The sequence below is a fragment of the Sceloporus undulatus genome, chromosome 4 (genome assembly GCF_019175285.1).
Source record: "Sceloporus undulatus isolate JIND9_A2432 ecotype Alabama chromosome 4, SceUnd_v1.1, whole genome shotgun sequence".
In the NCBI taxonomy this organism is placed as follows: Eukaryota; Metazoa; Chordata; class Lepidosauria; order Squamata; family Phrynosomatidae; genus Sceloporus; species Sceloporus undulatus.
This window is the reverse complement of record NC_056525.1, coordinates 205,305,362-205,324,388: the sequence shown is the minus strand read 5'-3', so window position 1 is coordinate 205,324,388 and position 19,027 is coordinate 205,305,362. Positions and strand designations below refer to the sequence as shown.

Genomic DNA, 19,027 nt, shown 5'->3' with positions numbered 1-19,027 from the left:
GCCCTTGCGCCACCTCAACCGACGGCGCATGCGCCATCACGGACCCGGAAAGGGTGAAAAAGGGTCCGCCTCCCAGCTGTCCCGCTTCTTGCCGCTAGGGGCGCTCTAACTAGAGCGGACGGAACCATTCGCCGAGGCGGCAAAGAGAGGAAGCAAACGGCCACGCCCCTCTACTTCCGGTTTGGCTTTGATTGGCGCCGCGTCGGGGCCAGAGGCCGGCGGGCTTGTCTCGCTCAGAGGCGCGGCTGTCATCTTCGCGGTCGGAGCGGGTGAGATGGCGGCCGCCTCCTCCTCCTCCTCTTCGGCTGCCTCCACCGCCGCCTCCTCCTCCTCCTCCTCGGCGGGGCCTTCGGGCAGCGGAATGGCCCAGAAGACGTGGGAGCTGGCCAACAACATGCAGGAGGCGCAGAGCATCGACGAGATCTACAAGTACGACCGCAAGCAGCAGCAGGAGATCCTGGCCGCCAAGCCCTGGACCAAGGAGTAAGCTTCTGGGCCTTGGACTCACTTGGGCTGCATCCGCACTGGAGACATAACCCGCTTTGGCACCGCTTTAACTCTTTGTCTCACTCTTTGCTATGGAATTCTGGGAGTTGGAGTTTGTTGTGGGGCCTGGGCCCCACAACAAACTCCAACTCCCAGAATTCCATAGCCTTGAGCCAGACAAAGAGTCAAAGCGTATAGTCCACTGTTCCTATTGTAATAAGATATTTGCTCTTTTCTTTACAGCCACCACTATTTCAAGTACTGCAAAATCTCTGCTCTGGCTCTTCTGAAGATGGTCATGCATGCTAGATCAGGAGGCAATTTGGAAGTGATGGGCTTAATGCTTGGGAAAGTGGATGGTGAAACCATGATTATCATGGATAGCTTTGCTCTACCAGTGGAAGGCACAGAAACAAGAGTTAACGCTCAGGCTGCTGCATATGAATATATGGCTGCATATATCGAAAACGCAAAGCAGGTAAGAAGAGAGTCTTAATTTCCTTCTAGCAACTTAACATTTGGCAAAATAGTTTTGCAATCTCATTGGAATCATGGATACTTATGTTTTTAACTTCTAAACAGTTAGTATTGTGCTTGAAACTTCAGCTGGTATCACTAATACTACTATACATTGGCTCTAAATTTGCATAAAGCGGCATTGAAAGTTGTTTTTTTTCCTAAATTTCTCAGGAAGGTGTTTTGTGTTTGTTGTAGTTGCTTCAACTCCTTTTTATGCATACATTTATTTGCTGCCTTGTTTCCATTTTATGCACATCGTAACTGTTTTGATAATTTGGGGGGACATAGGCAATTTTTCAGTTAATGTCTGCATTTGACAAGTGCATAATGAGTTCAATCTTACTAACTACATACACAGTAACATACATATGAATAGCACATGAGTCCTCCTCAGATTCTTATAGGCATGTGGTGCGCCTCTCTCTGCCCTTCCTTCCAAATATGCTGTACTAAGGGTGCATCCAGAGTGGTTTAAAGAACTGGAAAGTCCCAAATGTGGTTCCTGCTCTTTCTGATTTTATTTTGGCGATGCATATACATTTTGCTTATCCCAGAATATTTTCTGTCAGATCAAAGATTTTTGTATAAGCTGACCAGATCACTTTATATTGAGCCAGTAAAAATGTGAAAAGGACAGGAACGAAATCGGGCTTTTTCTGTCAGTCTGAATGTAATCTAACTTTTTGCCTGGGCCAACGTACATGATCTATTTTGAAATAAAATCTGCAGTTTACTAACTGTCCCAAAGAGGAGAAGGTAACATAGATTGTATTTTTTATAACAACCTGCTTTCTCCCCCTTCTCCATCTAAAAAAACCCACACTTCCTTTAGGTTGGTCGCCTAGAAAATGCAATTGGCTGGTATCACAGCCACCCTGGCTATGGCTGTTGGCTTTCAGGAATTGATGTCAGCACTCAGATGCTTAACCAGCAGTTTCAAGAACCGTTTGTGGCTGTTGTTGTGAGTATAGCCCTGGAATTTGTGCATTAAACTTGAATAGAACAATGACAAATACTGTATAATCTGCTTTTGTTGTGAAAACAGTGTATTTCATTTTACTGGTTTTTCTATAAGCAAGTAAATCCCATTAAAAATGTATACATACTGACTTTAGATCTCTCTGGTTTTCTTCAGAATGTTACTTTCAAAGTTTGTTTCTTTTGCTGTAAACTCAGCTGTACTTTTCAACTGATTATGAGTGATTCAAGTCAGTTCTTGTAGGATTGCTTCTCAACATAAGTACATTGTTTTTATGCTGGCATGTCTTATCACAGGATAAAAAATTTCCCCTTGGTCCACTTTAGTTTAACAAATGGCCTTACGTTAGGGTGACCTGTGTTGCAGCAATTGTGGTGAACTTCCCCAGAAATCACGCTTATGTGCCTTCCATGAGCAGAAACAATGACAGAAGGCAGATTCTGATTCCAACCTGGCATATTTTTAATTGGAGTTTTAAAGTATGATTACAAAGAAAGCAAAAGCAAAATAAAAGCGGGGAAGTGGAAACTATCATAGTGTATCAACAAGGACTAGGCATCTACATTAATATAAGCTGACCACATTTTGAAAATACATTTTCATAAAGAAAAGCACATTCATGGCTAGTTAAAGCAGTGAAATCTTTTGAATAAGATGGTGAATGCTTGACTTTCTAACCTTCAAATACCAGTCTTTTGGGAACAGTAAGATCATCTATGGTCTAACCATGCTGACCATTAGTTAAATTCCACATCAGAGATATGTAACTTTAAAAGAATGTGTGTATGTTTGAGCAATGTATGTCTACAAATTACAGTACAAAGATTTTTTTCCAATACAAAATACATTGTAACACATTTAACCAAAAAGGTGTAGCCACTAACCTTAATTCATTATATGATATGGGGAAAACATTATACATTGTATCATTAATTCTCAATCATGTTGAACAATACAGGAGTTTAAGGAGAGGCAATAAAGAAGATGACTTTGATTAAAGAGGCATAGCCACTATCTCTTTTGCCATGTTTGACAGCACTATAGTCTGTTGTTCTGCTTCCCAGGTTGTCTCAGTGTGCAACAGAGTTTGCAGGATTGGAAATAATTTGTTAAAAATTGATTTATTATTCCTAGTTCTTTAATTTTAAAGAATATTAAAATTAGTTTTCATTCTTAAATACAGCAATGTGAATTTTAATAACAAAATTTCTTATTACTTAAATTAATTACTGGCCAATTTTAGTGATTTGATTAGAGTGTGTGTGTATGTGTGTGTGTATAATTAATTAAAAAATAGTAAACTCATTTTAAATGTTTTTCTCCCCATTTGGTCATTGATGTATTATTTTTGTTAGTTTGCTTGTAGAGGATAAGCGAATTTTGAAATATGCTTTACAGATTGATCCAACAAGGACAATATCTGCAGGAAAGGTGAATCTTGGAGCTTTTAGGACGTATCCTAAGGTAATTTTAATTGCATAATCAAGGTGACAGTTGCATAAGATTGTCACTAAATAGAATTATAGCCCACTACCATTATAAGTGGAACAATAATATGCACTGTACTGTAGATTTAGTTTTTGTCATAACTTGCTATTCCATTTATATTTTACATTGAGCCTTCCATGAATTATAATTAAAAATATCTAGAAATGAATTGTGGCTCTTGGTCAAATGAGAGAGTCATGTTTAATAATTTTGTTTAGAAAACTGATATATTTGAGTTTATGTGCCATTGCATTCTATCAGTTGGACAGATGATGGAGCAGCATCACTAAGGTTTTCTGTGTGCTTGAAGTTTATTAGGGAAACCTTCTGTTTATTGTTTTTGATAAAGGAATTGTGTCTGGAGCTTATCAGTTAAGCATTGTATTTCACATATTCCTTCTTTTAGTATTGGAATATGCCTATTATACTTTAAAGGAAGGAACACTGAATTGTCATTTCAGCAAAGAACCAAAAGTACTACATTTTTCATAAAATAAATTATAAAGAATCAGGACATAGCTATATTTAAATCTTTTAACAAGTTTCCATACAAGAGTGTAAGATTTCCTTCTCAGGGTGGAAAGACAAATCTGGCAAGCTACAGGAACACCTACTACAAGCCTTTACCAACTGTATGTTAAAAATACAAAACAACAGTGCCATATAGAAGCATTCCTTTATTTGAGGACAGGATTCAGAAAGCATGGTTTTGACAATATTGACATAAGAAAGCAAGCATAGTGTGTGCCTTTCATGGGTCAAATATAAATGATAAGTGAAAAAAGTTGATGCAAGCATCAGTTTTTGAATCAAAATGCTGCAACTTGCTTCCCATAAACTTCTAACCCGCCATCTAAAATTGAGGTAATCCATCTAAAATTGAAGTAATCCTAACAATATTTTAAGATTTGCTGTTTTATAAGTTCATCTTCTTGTTTCTTTATCCTTTAGGGTTACAAGCCTCCTGATGAGGGCCCTTCTGAATATCAGACTATCCCACTTAATAAAATAGAAGACTTTGGTGTGCACTGTAAACAGTAAGGAATTAATTTTTTAATGCAGAAATCTTAGTACGTTTGCTAGCTTAAAAAGATATGTGTAGAGTTAGAACCATATAGAAACCTACAGAAGAGGGAAGGTTCTTTCTCTCCCTCCCATTTCCCAGGTCTTTGTGCAGTTTCCTCCTCTCTGCCTCATTCCACTATATCACCTCTGATCTGCAGGGGCTGTACCCCATTAATAAAGAGATTGCAAACCGCATTGGGACCCATATTTTTGTTTTTGGATTTCTCTAGGGTTTTTGTTGATCTTTTGTGCATGAGTGTGTTCTCATTTTGTTCTAATTTAAAGTTTATTGCCCTGTACAGAGAGGTTTATTGTGATATTTCTGTATGATTGTAGGTAATGCAAAACATCTCTTCCTACTATTTTTTAATTTCTTAGGTTTGTCTTACATATCTACTTGTCATACTCCATTTTTCCCATACCTCAAAACTTGTCCCCACTCTTTTCTGTGATGTTTACTGCACGGCTAGTTTTATAAGGAATTTTGATAGGACAGTCACATTAGTGTATTCAGTACCTGTCTATTTAGAAGAGTTTTACACGTGTAATACTTATAATATCTTCATTTAGGAGCTCATTTTAAAAGTTTTTCATAATCTTTTCCTTATGAAATAGGTATTATGCTTTAGAAGTCTCCTATTTTAAATCCTCTTTGGATCGCAAGTTACTTGAACTTCTGTGGAATAAATATTGGGTGAACACTCTTAGTTCTTCTAGTTTGCTTACTGTAAGTATGATTGTGGGTTTTGCTAAATTAAGGGTGGGCAATCGCTTTCAACCAGAGAGCCAAATTAAGTTTCAGAAACATTATTAGGAATTGTATTCCAGCAGTTCGTAGCACCAAAGGCTTTGTTCCCCAAAATGCCAGCATAATTTAGTTTTAAGCTCTTACTGCCAATTACTACAGTTTAGGAATGGTATTTCAGCCTCTTAGAATGGAGATGAGGAGGAACATAACAAAAGCTGGCAGACCAGCAAATGATGGAAGGAGACATGGCAATATGAGTCACTTCAGAGGGCCAGATTATACCCCAGTGACTGAGATGCTCCATTCCTCTACTAACTACAGACCCATAAGGTACTCAGAAGTAACACACAATGTCTGAAGCACTATAGACTTCAGTATCAAAGGAAGCAGGAAAGAATATGGTAAAAGGGAGCAAACAAAAAAAAGGAACTTGGGAGAAAGATACATTGTATACATGCTAATGCACTACAGGAAGTAATCTTATTCTCTAGCACAAAAAACCAGTCCACAAAGTTTACTTTTTACTTATTTTTATTTATTTAAATCCCACCTTTCTGCTGGTATAAGGACTCAAGGCAGCTAACAAAATTTAAAACTTTGTAAGTTAAAAAGCATTAAAACGTAGATAGAAAGTTTAAAAACAATTAAACAATTTTAAGAAGTTAAAAACATTACACTATGTGAGACAGGACACTTAAGAGCGATTGTGTCAACTTCCCTAGCCATTTCTCCATTCCAGAGATCAACCAGGGCTGCAACAGGATCACCTGCCAAAGCAGCAGGAAATTCCCCAGGAGCCATTAGGAATCCATCTGGACGCATAAGCCTCCTGGGTCCCCCACCTCTGCAAAGATTCTGAGTTCCACCATGTCTAAACCTGACCATGAAGTGATCTGTCCATGAAAATGAAACAATAGAAAGTGCCTCCATTCCCAGTTGACCATCATCCTCTGATCACTATCATCCCCCACTGTACAGACCACAAACTGAATGTGTGCATAAAGTAACAAAATAACATCTATGAAGCCTAGTCAGGCCAGGAGCAGATGAACAGGAACAAATGGCTCAAGGCCACTCCAGCCACAAGCAGGACATGCCTGTGGCAACTGCATGGCCCACTGCCACTAGCCCCAACCTGCACTGCCAGGAGCTGGATTATTTTGGCTCCTTTTTGTTCTAGTCCAGAGGACCAGAGTATGCAATTTGGGCCACTTTGGGGGCGTGTGTCATGTAAAGGCCTCACTCCCAAAGCAGCTGGAAGCTGCTTCTTTTGACCCGTCTATTCCAGACCTTTGTCTCATAAGCAGTTCATTAGTTTCATCACATGTCAGACTTTTAATCAATTGGAGCTAGTCTGAATGAGTTCCAGTAGTATTAGATTAATAGAGAGGGGGTTGTCTTCTGCAGTTTCTTCTCCTTTCTCCTGGGCCATCACTCACTACTCCAGATGATTTGGGAACAGCTCTGGAATATTATGGAGGAATCACAAAAATAACAAATCTGCCCCTTTCCTTTCACAGGGAGAGTCTGCTGGATCTCAGTTTCCTCCACAAATGGAAAGTGTTTTTTCTATTTCTGGAGGGCAAGCCTAGATCCAACCCAATGTATTTACTACCTTGTAGATTTTTTTCTTTATGCACTTTTAAATACCTATATACATGCATTTTGGCTCTGTTATATTATTTTCACATTTCTGTGTTTAAAAGGTAGAAGTCTCATAAATTTTAGAAATTGAACTTCCCCTTGATAATTACCATTGAGTTGTGTGATACACAAAATAAATAAATTTGGAAATGGTTTAATGTTGGTAAAGATGTGTTGTATAGCAGAATTTATGGCAGATCTATAACTGTTACATATTTTTGAAATGCAGAATGCGGACTACACTACTGGGCAAGTATTTGATCTTTCTGAAAAATTAGAGCAGTCGGAAGCTCAGCTAGGCAGAGGAAGCTTCATGTTGGGTTTAGAGTCTCATGACAGAAAATCAGAGGACAAGCTAGCCAAAGCAACAAGGGACAGGTAAGATCATTTCTATTCTAGAATTTGTTTTAGAATACTGTAAGTTGTGACCTGGGGGTAGTTGACTTGCTCCCATCTTTAGGAATGAAGTGGGTGATGGAAATTAACTATTTACTGAGTTAATGGATTTTCTTTTTGAATTTTCTAAATCCTCATCTGACTGTCTCAGATGTTTTCCTCATGTCCTTTCATACCATGATATTTTAATCTGGGCTACAGAGGCCTGTTACAGACAGCCAAAATAAAGCTGCTTCGAGTCACATTGAGGTATGGTGTTTCAATGATGCATGCGTCCTAAGAGTCCAGAAGCCACACCAAGCCCCACTCCAGCCCTTAGGCTGGAGCGGGGCTCTTGGTGCAACTTCTGGACTCTAGGACGCATGCATCATTGAAACACCATACTTCCACTGTGACTCGAAGCAGCTTTATTTTGGCTGTCTGTACACAGGCCAGGAAACCAAAAAATGGCATAATGCCTGGTCTAATGCAGCACATGGATTTTCTTCCATGTGTGCTGAAGGCACTAGCGATTTTTTCTCCTCAGTGACCATTTGCCATACTTCAAAGAGTACTTCTTTAAAAAGGCTCCTACAGATTTTTAAAGGGTTCTTTGTGGGATGAACGAGTTTGCCACTAGGTAAATGTAATAATGCATCTTCTAGCCTTTGAATTTCAAACTACATGAATTTGACATGTAATAATCAGAAACAACAGGATGTGGTGGTTAGGAGTTAAGATGCCATTCTGATAATCAGAAGATCAGAAGTTGGCGTTCAAGGCCCAAGTTCGCATGATGGAGGGAGCTCTTGTCACTAGTCCCAGTTTCTGCCAAACTAGTAGTTGTGAAGCATGTAAATGCAAGTAGATAAATAGGTTCCACTTTGGTGGGAAAGTAACAGGGTTTGGCGCAGTTGTGCTGGCTACATGACCAACAGAGTCATCTTTGGACAGCTGTTCTCTTCTGCTTTAGTTTCAGAGATGAGCACCGCCCCTACGGTCAGTTACAACTAGATATCATGTCAAGGGACTACTTTACCTTACCTTTTTAATAAACAGAAACAGGAACCTTGGTGTGGATGTTGGGTACTAAAAGCAATGTTCAGCATTTTGTAGCTTTATTTCCAATAGACCTTTTAAATCAGATTCTAAACTTTACTGTATTGTGTTATATTTGTTTACTAACTACCCTGCTTTCTTCAGATCAGTTTATACATATAGTTACCAGCCAGTCTTCCATCCTGGCTATATGTTTCCGCATGCTATGTTTAAATGCTGAGTTGGTACTTGCATGATTACAGAAGCTTAATATTGTCTGTCCTGAATAGCAGCAGCTTTCTAGGGTTTTACACTGTCTGGAGATGTCAGGGAATAAATCTGGATCTTTCTGCATGCAGTTTATATGTGTCATTGAATTATGGCCCCTACAGACTATTGTCTTTTGTTACAGGCATAAGCAGATGCAGAAAGTACAGTGAGAATGAATCAAGAATCGTATCTGACATTTGTCCCTTTTGTACGTGGTGGTATGCATAAATAAAGGATTTTAAATATTGAGCATCTGGGATTATTCAGTCTTGCAATGAACGAGAAGCAGTAAAGAGGAAGGTGAAGGCAAATAAATGGGAAAAGAAACATACATTATTTCAGTGGTACTGAAATGAAAGTGCATTAGACAGGGGAAGAGTATGTTATTTTGTTCGTGGATTTAGGCTATTCTTTGGTACCTAACATGCACTTTATTGATACAATAGTCAAATGAACGTCTTCCTGGTTGTAGTGTAGATTACACTCATACCTGTAATTTCTGCACTGTGCCTTTAGTACAAAGATTGTTTTGTTTACTTTAAAGCCATGGTTTTTGTTTGTTGGTGAATTGTTGTGCCTGTCTTTTCAAACTGGACGCCTGTATCACTTCATGGTGTTATGGGCACCGTGAGCCCTCAGGCGTTTGAATCACTACTATGCAGTGACAGAGTTGAATTTAGCCAACTTAAATTTATGTTTTTATTTTTCTCTCAGCTGCAAGACCACCATAGAAGCAATACATGGATGATGTCTCAGGTTATAAGGACAAACTTTTAATCAAATTAACATTGCTTGAAGTATATCACCAACTGATATGTATCTCAGGATGGAGAAAGACAATACCTCTTGGACTTATTCAGTTTGTAACATGAAGCCCAGAATGGAAATCTTCAGTTAATTGTAGTACTTTAAATCATTCTGCCACCTCTTTGCCCAGTTTTAAAAACCTTGCTCCAAAATTTTGTAACTCTGTCTTTACCATAAAGTTTTTGTCTTGCTTCAAAAGGAACAGTAATGTGACAGTTTCTGCGATGAAAAGTTTAGAATTTATCTCTTTGTCAATCTGCAATAAAGCTCTCTTAAAATGGCCAGCTGCTTTTTTCATTTTGCTTTGTTTAATTTTATCTTTAATTTCATCATTCATTCTTTCCTCTTGCAGAACTCTGAGCCAGAAATCGTAAATTGTTGCTGAACTAGACCCACCAGATTTAATTCTCCAAATACAGACAATACTGCATATTCTCTGCAGTGCATAATGTGCTCTTTGTAACAATCCAGGAAACTGGAAGTTTCTTTCCTAAAACCTAAACTTCTCTAATCTACACATAAAAACACAGAGAAAATCTGTGTATTTTTTAGTTATGGTTTTCTCACAACCACTTTGGTTCTTGTCTTGACTTCTTAGGCCAGTATTTTCCACAATATTGCTCAGTCACTTCTAGTGATCCACCAATCTGCAAAAGTTCACAGTGATGCGGTTAAAACCTCCAATAAAGGAGAGTTATGACGCCCAGGCAATCTCTTCCAGGTGTAAAACACTTATGATCAGGGATTCCTGTGTTTATTTGAATCTCCTTTATTATATTTGAACCCACTGGTTCAAATTCTACCCTCTGACAGCGCAGAAAACAGCATATCCTATCTTCCATGTCACAGCCTTACAGATTTTAAAGAGCTATCATATCACCTCACTCTTGTCCCCCAGCTAACTATGACCATAGCATTACTGTGGTTGCTTCTTTATATTGGCATTCCAATTCCACCAGAGTCCTCCCTCAACTAGATGTGCCAGCTGCTGTTCCATCAGAGTAAGACCAGCTCTACATGGCGTGCCTAATGTCAGGTAATGTAGACTGAGGACAGTCTTCCACCAGGATCATCAGAGGTCTCAGCAAATGATTTCCTCGTCTTGTCCATCTTTGGGAAGTTAGCCAGATGCTCTTTGATCCCCTGTACCCCAAACCAGCACTAGAATGGGAACAGCTTTGGCAGAGAGATGCTGAGTCCAAGGGGAGGGAGCTTTGGCCATTGTGAAAAGAAGGAGGGCATATCAGCCTCTGTAACAAGACAAAAAAGATATGCAAACAAAAGTGAAAATTACCCTTGCTTGCATCACTAACAGGATGCTGATCTATAATGGAATGCTAGAAATAGGCACTTTAATGGATCTGCTGAAAAGCCAGTTCAATGGTCGCTCCCCTGAACTACCTACACATTCAAGCAATTGTTACAAGAAAGAACTACACACTTCCAGAACTAGTGTCTGAGATTTTTATGTTTTTGTCTTCCCTCATCTTTTTTTCAGAAGTCTTTTAGATTATAATCCTGCCACCGCAGATGTTGTTTTATTGATTCAAGTAACCACTTCAGTAGCCCTATTTTAACTGACGGTCAGAATATAACTACTTATATCAATTCCTATAGGAACTGCAGATTTGATGGAATGGTATGCTTTAGAGGTGTTACACTGTTGTGACTGAGTAGACGGCTTTGGATATTTCTTGCATTCTGATCTGTCACCATACATGAGCTAGAAGGATTCTTCTGGACATCCATGAGTTGGACGGATACATTATCTACATTGTATCTAAAACAAATAACTTCAGTCTGCGAAATACATGGTTGACCAGTCAAAACTGCTTATGAAAACACCAAGTAAGTTGCATTTGTGTATAGCTCTAATCAGTTCACTTCATTGAAATTTATGTTTACTTTTGATGTATACATCGTTTATGGCATCATTTTATTGGCAATGAATATACTTGCTCAGGGAGACCAGGTTGAATCCTTGCTTTGCCATGGTGACCACTAGATAACCTTGGGCAAGCCACATTCTCTCAGCCTTAAAAGAAAGACAATGGCAAACCTCAAATCAATCTTGTCAAGAAAACCCTATATGGATGCCATAAATCAGATTCAACTTAAAGGCACATAGCAACTCAAAGTTGCTGTCTGCTTGGGACACTGTCTGCAACGTTTAATAGTTTTTATAATGGAAATAGAAACTCTTAGATTTTTAGGGCCCTGGATGCATTCAGCCATTACACTTCCTCTTGACCTTTTCCTCTTGCTTTTCCTATGAACCATCTTATTTTGTTCTACCCAAGGTTGCAGGTATTTGTCCATAATACCAGTTTTGCTGAACACTCTTCTCCATTCTTCATAAGGCGCTGATGGCTCATTGAACCATGTTTTCTTTGAGCTCCATTTTGCTCAGCAAGGGACTTTTCAAAAACTATGCCAATTCTGTACTCTTAAACGTGCCGACTTACTTTTGAATTCGTGATTGGTATATTATGGAGATACTCCAACTTTAACAATTTTGACAATGCATTTTCACAGATTGATCTATTCCTTTCATCTAGGTTATATAAGTAACATAAATAAAATGTCTAGCAAATTATTATTTGCTGAACATCCACAAGATTACACAAAGCATAATACAATGAAATTCAGTGAAGCTTTTTGAAAATAAGAGAAGACCCACAGAACATGGAACCATTCTGTCAGGTTTTGCAATATAAATGTGGTATGCTACAGAGGGTTTCAGGAAAACTGCCTGTGATGATAAGATGCCGACCTTGGAATCATGCATACACAGGATTCATTTATGCTTCTGAAGTCTGCACTGTGTCTCTGAATTCATTATATAAACTTAGAGGAAAAACATACTGTTTACCTTTCAGCATTCTCTTGTATTTCTGGGATTGTATAAAAGTAGTTAAACTGCTATGGTAACACTGTGAACAAGGGGGATGGCTTTCCTAGGTACCCAGTTACATAAAACAGTGCTTAGAATTGCATGTTGTTCCATTCATACCTAACATACATTAAAAATGAATGTGGGTTTGCACATATAGATGATAAAGTAAATTAGAACTGCAATGGATTTGCTTATCAGATCAATTTCATCTCCCTTCCCCTCCAACTTCAATCAGTGTTTACACTACACTTGATTAAAATGCGGGGGGAGGTTATCTCTGCTCTCAGATCTGGTTGTGGTAGGTAATTGTGTATCAACCTTGCTGACAGATCCTGCTGTAGGTTTTTGTTGAATTCAACTGAGTGAAGGGATGCAAAATTATTTGGAACACTTCCTGTATCTCACTGATCTGTCTGTTTTTCACGTTTTGGTCTTCTGCAGTGAATGTAGATCTGGATGCCCTTAGGGGAGATTGAACATTTCAGGCGATTGTACAAAGATAGGTGCACACACTCCGTGGTGTGCTGCCATAACTATTGTTTAAATTCAATTAAAATTAAACAGCCCTTTTACATTGTTTTAAATATATATATTGTTCAATAAAAGGTTAAGACAATAATAAAAAGATTGTAAAGGACTTTTGGAATTGTTACAATATCTGAATAAAATGGTCATTAAAAAAAATCCACTACATATATTTGGCAAGTTAAACTGACTTAGGTTGTAATGCATGGAAATCTATGTGAGAGTAAATCTCACTAATACATGGTGTATACATCCAAGTAAACATTGTAAGTTGTACTATAAGACTATCCTGACAAAATTAGAATTGGTTTGCCTCATGTGTGTGCAGGTATTTACTAAAGTTGAACTAAACTGAGTAATGCCTTTTTCATTATCCTACCTCTGGTCATAATCAATACTGTATTGGCATGTGGAGTGAGAAAGGAAGGATGGATGATGGATTAGATAAATAGTGACAGATGGAAGATGATTAACAAACAGAATATTAAATTAAAATAGAATATAAACACGTAATATTTATTCAGTTATATGTACAGTATATACATGTATGCATTTACTCATGTAGTATTTATAGCACAGTAAGAGCTTGTATCTTACTTTACACAAATATAATAAAGTTCAAATTTTATCCAGCATTTTATATAGAATGCTTGCCTGTACCTATCCTGCCCTTTGGCTTTTGGGTAGCCGTGGAAGAGTGTCTCTTCAAGACTACTATAACAAACAACAAAAACAACAATATATTTATTTATATCCTGCCTTTCCCTTTCGGGATCTAGTATGATTCAGTCCTACAACATAAAAACAGCTTTGTAATGAATGACTTAATATTCATTCAGGTGTGATCACTTCTTACAACTGCTTTCTTGTCCTGTATGATGGTTTGGCATAGCCTTCAATAACTGAAACAAATAAAAAATATCCAGACAGGCAGGACCACTCTTTCCCCAGGTATTTCAATCCTGTATAAACTGCTTATCTTCTGAGTTGTGTTTGTTTTCAATTCTGATAACTGATTTAATGCTAACACTCTTTTTATTTTGTTGTTTTCTGGTGTGAATCTTTCTTATTGTAATTTTAACTTTTGAAATCAGCCTGGGAACTGGTATGGAGGTGCAAATAATCACATAAATATTAGTTAGATATGTTTCCAAGCCAGACTAATAACAAAATGTTTGAAGGATTTAAGTAATATGTTTGATCTTATCAATGATTAATGATTGCAGACTTCCCTTTTTTGCCAAGGCATGGCCGAAAACTGTCATTGGGAGTCTCTTGTAGTTAAGCAACATTCAATTTATTTTGGAATAAGCATTGTTACTGAAGTTTATAATGACCTAACACAAATGGAAGCAATTCCTTCAGGGCACCTTTTGATATTAACTTACTATTACAATTTTCAAGGAGTGCATGCACAAAGGAAGTGGTTCCATTTGCTTTTCTTCCCTTTTATCATAAAGGAGGCAAATTAAATGCTTTGTTTGCTCTACTTTATTACTAATGGACTGATGTTTTCCTATGTTTTAGCAACCACTAGAAAATAGAGCTGCTTAGGCCACCTAGAATATGGGCCCAGTAGATCCTCTCTACAAATATACCCTCTCCGCAAAATCAATGCTTTATGAGAGTTTCACTTCCTTGACTTTTTCATATTTGTTGTGTATATGTGTACATGCCTGGATCCAAAAATTGATTTATTGACACTGTTCTGTCGCACAAGAACTCAACCTAGAAAGTGTAATTTCAATGTAGTACACAGTAAACAAAACAAAACTGACACTGTGCATTGCTTAAGTACGTGGATTCTGTTCTATGGATGCACAAGTCCCATTATACGTGGCATAGCAAAATATATAATTTATATAAAATGGAAAATAAGTTGCTATTGGAATTATATTTTTAAAATATATTCAAAAACATCAACATTTTAACGAATCTTCACATGCATATGTAATACATTTAGATTGTGCATATGATGTTGTAATTTGCAGTATATTTATGTTGCTAGTTGTTATGTCACAGCTTTAGCATTACATTCATGGTATATGGGAAAGAATATGATTTACAAGTAACGTTAGTGCAAAAAAGCAATACTAGGTTCTTTGGGTGGAATGAGGAGGAGGTCAATGCGGGGGAGACCCATGGTTACTGCACAAGTGACACCAATCTTAGTGACATCACTGGTTTGTGCTATGGGCAATTTCTCCTATCTCAAGTTGCAAATCTCTCCACTCTTTCAGTTACATGCCCTGTTACTTACCTCTTAAATCAATGCCTCCTTACCTGGTTACTGTTTTGTTAGGCAGTTTCTCTAGGCAAAGCCATGAAGGAGCAGAAGCCCAAAACAAGAGTCTTTTAAGCCAGTTCTGCACGGCTTGGGGGATGGTGTTAGATTACGCATGTTTGTCCATTTTGCTAATAGATTATCAGTGTTCTAGGGGATGCTCATAGTTGGGACAGTTTTTTAAACAACCAATCCTGATTGTGCTTCTGCACATTTCCTTGGTTTGTTTTGATAGCTCCTAGTCTTATGATACTGTTGTTTACATTGCATTCACGTCCAACACACTCTGGGGAATTGCAGATACAAGTACAGTTGACCTTCCATATCCACGGCTCTTTATCTGGATTCAACCATCCAGTCTTGAAAATATTGTTTAAAACACAAATAAATATATTCCAAGCAACAAATCTTGATTTTGCTATTTTATATAAGGGATACCAATCTCACTCTGTGTCATTGATTAATGGGACTTGAGAGCTAGGATTTTGGTTTGCACAGGGAATCCTGGAACCAAACCCCAGCAAACACCTGAAATCATGTGGCACTGGAATTGCACACAGGTGGACTCCATTCAACTATTTATGTAACTTCTGCTATAAAATTCTGGGAATTATAGTTTGCAATTTGATAGTAATTGTGTGATTTTCACAGGATAAACCCCATTTAAACTTCCAATTTTCCTTCGTGTGATAAACTCTCCAGTAAAATTATGTGTGAATACAGCGTTAGATCATAAAGGAGAGGCAGTGCATGAACCCTTCAAGAGGAAATTATATATATTGTTTTAGAAACTTTAATTTTTACTGAAACCTCTGTTCAGCTCCTATGTAATTCATCTATCATTTCCTGTGTAAATTTCTCTGTTTATTTTAGACCTAGTTACCTTAGGGCTTGTGTATAGCAGCAACTGCATTACTGTTAAAAAGGAAATTAATCTATATGCCTGCATGCAGTCTTTTATAATTACAACCATCTGCATTTTCCTAGTTGTTGAAAGCAACTTTCATTCATCTGATGTATCACTTGAGTCAGGATTTAAACAGATCTGGTTTTACCTCTTGTTGTGAATGAAAGGCATTTGACTATATCCATTAAATATTACCAACATTTTAATGGAAATTGCTATATTAAAAATGCTCACAATGTGGAACCATCTTGAAATTCACTGTGCCAACTAATTATCTTGATAAATGTTGCTTTTCATATTTTAAATATATTATAAAACATATGAATGTTGAATCTAAGTCATACTTAAAGCAGACCCACCTGAAGTCACTGGGACATACAATATGACTAATTTATTCACTTATTCCCAACCCATTATTCACTTTTATTAAAACTAATGTATTGTTAAGATGACTGTAGGTTTTTCAAAGATTGAAATTAATCTCTTGTAGTATATGCCTTTATTACTCTTCTTAGGCAAAGAGAGTAAGACAAGTGTTATCACTACAGGGCTTTTTGTTGAAGATACATCATTATGACAGTATTTTTTGACAATACTGTATAACTGCTTCTTAGTGGTCATACATTGAATACTACATGATATGCTTGATGTTCAAGATGTATTTCTATGCTACGCATCAATTTACAGTGTGAAGCTGTGGGGAAACCACAACTTTTAAAAATGTGAGCAAAACTGCATCAGTTTATAACTAGACAAATGTATAATGTTTAGCCAAAAATTATTAAAATATTTCAAAAGCATCGCCTTAGCCAAAAAGAACTAGATTGGGAGGATAAAATACTGCATAAGCAAAACTGCAGCAAATTAAAATATCCTAAGAAAATTGAGAGACCCTAAATATAATGCTAAGCATTAGAAAACCATAAAGCCAGGGAAATTTTGTCATCTTCACATATTATTTATGTAGGTTAAAAAGTATATTTTTATAAAGATTGACAATTTGCAAGTTACATGGCACAATGAGTTCTTGGCACCATGCAATCCTATAGAATGTCCAGAAATAACAGGAAAATTTCCCATCCTTTTTTCAAGAAAACTTATGGGTAGTGTAGATTTGTATTTGTCTCTCCCAGTAATGGTAACAAAAAGGTACATGCACTGCTGCACAGAATTAGCAAGAGAATTCTGCCATGGATTAATCTTTCTGGTTTTCTCATTGTCTCCACCTGCAGACTGAACAGTCTTTGCCACTCTTCAGGTTTCTCAAAGGCAATCAGAAAAGTATCACAGAAGGAAATGGATACCATGGCCAGCTACAGATTTGAGAGGACTGTTGAACCCACTCTTCAGAAGCAAAAGGGTATTTTTTAAAAAATAAATGCTGCAATGTACTGTTCTGTCTACTTCTACCATATCCTGAAACATTTATTTATTTTCAGTTTTGGCAAAATCCTTAACATCCAGAGCAAACACTGAACAAACATTTTTTTACCAGGATGTAAAATTAGTTGATTAAGGCCTAATCTGCACAGCAGAATTAATACAGTTCAGCACTGCTTTAACTGCCATGGCTCAATGCTATGTAAATCTGGGATCTGTAGTTTTGGGAAATATATAGCCTTTGCTATCAGAAAGCTCCGGAGCCACAACAAACTACAAATCTCAGGATTCCCTAGTATGGTGCCATGACAGTTAAAGCTCCAGAGGAGAGGATCAAAATTCAGAATAACCTTTATGGATTAGAAAGCTGGGCCAAAACTAACAAAATGAAGTTTAACATGGAGAAATACAAGGTGCTGCACTTAGGTAGAAAATAATGAAATACACAGATATAGGATAAGGGACAATTGGTTTAATATGTGAAAGGGATCTAAGAATCCTAGTAGAGCACAAGTTGAACATGAGTCAACAGTGTGATGTGGCAGTAAAAAAAAGTGAATGCGATTCTAGTCTGCATCAATACAAATATAGTGTCTAGACTGAGGGAAGTTATCGTGCCACTCTATTCTGCTTTGGTCAGGCCTCACCTGGAATATTATCTCCACCACAATTCAAAAAGGATGTTGACAAGCTGGAGCATGTCCAGAGGAGGGCGACCAAAATGGTGAAGATTCTGGAGACCATGCCCTATGAGGAGAGACTTAGGTTGCTAGGTATATTTAGCTTGGAGAAGAGAAGGTTAAGAGGTGATATGATAGTCCTGTTTAAATACAGTGGGCCCTTGGTATCTGCTGGGGTTTGGGTTCATGATCCCCCATGGATACCAATTTGAATTGATGCTCAAATCCCATTAAATACAGTGGCACAGTAAAATGGTGTCCCTTACATGAAATGGCAAAATCAAGGTTTGCTTTTAGAAATTTATACATTTTTGAATATTTTCAAGCCGTGGATGCTTGACTATGTGGATAAAGAAAATGTGGATATGGAGGGCCAACTGTATTTGAAGGGGTTGTCATATTGGGGATGGAGCAAGCTTGTTTTCTGCTGCTTCAGAGAATAAGACTCAGAACAATGGATGCAAGCTACAGGAAGTTACATTAGGAAGTCCTGGTACTAAGAGCTGTCCGACAGTGGAACACACTCCATTGGAGTGTGGTAAAGTCTCCCTCTTTGGAGGCTTTTAAACAGAGCCTGGATGGCCATCTGTTGAGAATGCTTTGACTGTGTGTTCCTTCATTGCAGAATGCGATTGGACTATAATTTTATAATTCTGTGAATATGTCAGCTATATTCAACCATCTATTGCTCCTCAGAATGCTATGATTAAAAAACTTACTGGGGGCTTCAGAGAAGGCATGAATAGGTCATGCCAGGCTTCCACAGCCTGGCAAATGACAAAGATGACAAATACTAACACTAACTTTGTCTGAACTAATTTATCTGGACAAGGTTCCACAGAGAATAAACTGGATATAAGCTTTGATTATAGTTTAAAGTTTTCAAACATTTTCTTAAACACAAAGGTGTACATCATGTTGTTTGTCCTGATAAGG

At 37.6% G+C, this 19,027-nt stretch overlaps 1 protein-coding gene across 1 annotated transcript; it reads left to right on the top strand.

Annotated features, from left to right (window-relative positions):
- Positions 1–174: 174 nt before the first annotated feature.
- COPS5 (COP9 signalosome subunit 5) lies at positions 175–9,420 on the top strand. Its single transcript, XM_042465836.1, has 8 exons — positions 175–483; positions 730–964; positions 1,838–1,966; positions 3,383–3,448; positions 4,424–4,509; positions 5,153–5,264; positions 7,159–7,307; positions 9,327–9,420. Exons 1-8 carry the CDS (start codon positions 275–277, stop codon positions 9,358–9,360), a joined length of 1,020 nt encoding a protein of 339 aa, XP_042321770.1. The 5' UTR covers positions 175–274; the 3' UTR covers positions 9,361–9,420.
- Positions 9,421–19,027: the final 9,607 nt, after the last annotated feature.

What these genes read in the sequence shown, in the direction of transcription:
- COPS5 (XM_042465836.1), top strand. Translation starts at nt 275, where the DNA reads ATGGCGGCCGCCTCCTCCTCCTCCTCTTCGGCTGCCTCCACCGCCGCC. An exon ending in CTTTTAGGACGTATCCTAAG is followed by an intron (nt 3,449 to 4,423) that starts GTAATTTTAATT and finishes TTTATCCTTTAG; the next exon opens with GGTTACAAGCCTCCTGATGA. An exon ending in GCCAAAGCAACAAGGGACAG is followed by an intron (nt 7,308 to 9,326) that starts GTAAGATCATTT and finishes TTTTTCTCTCAG; the next exon opens with CTGCAAGACCACCATAGAAG.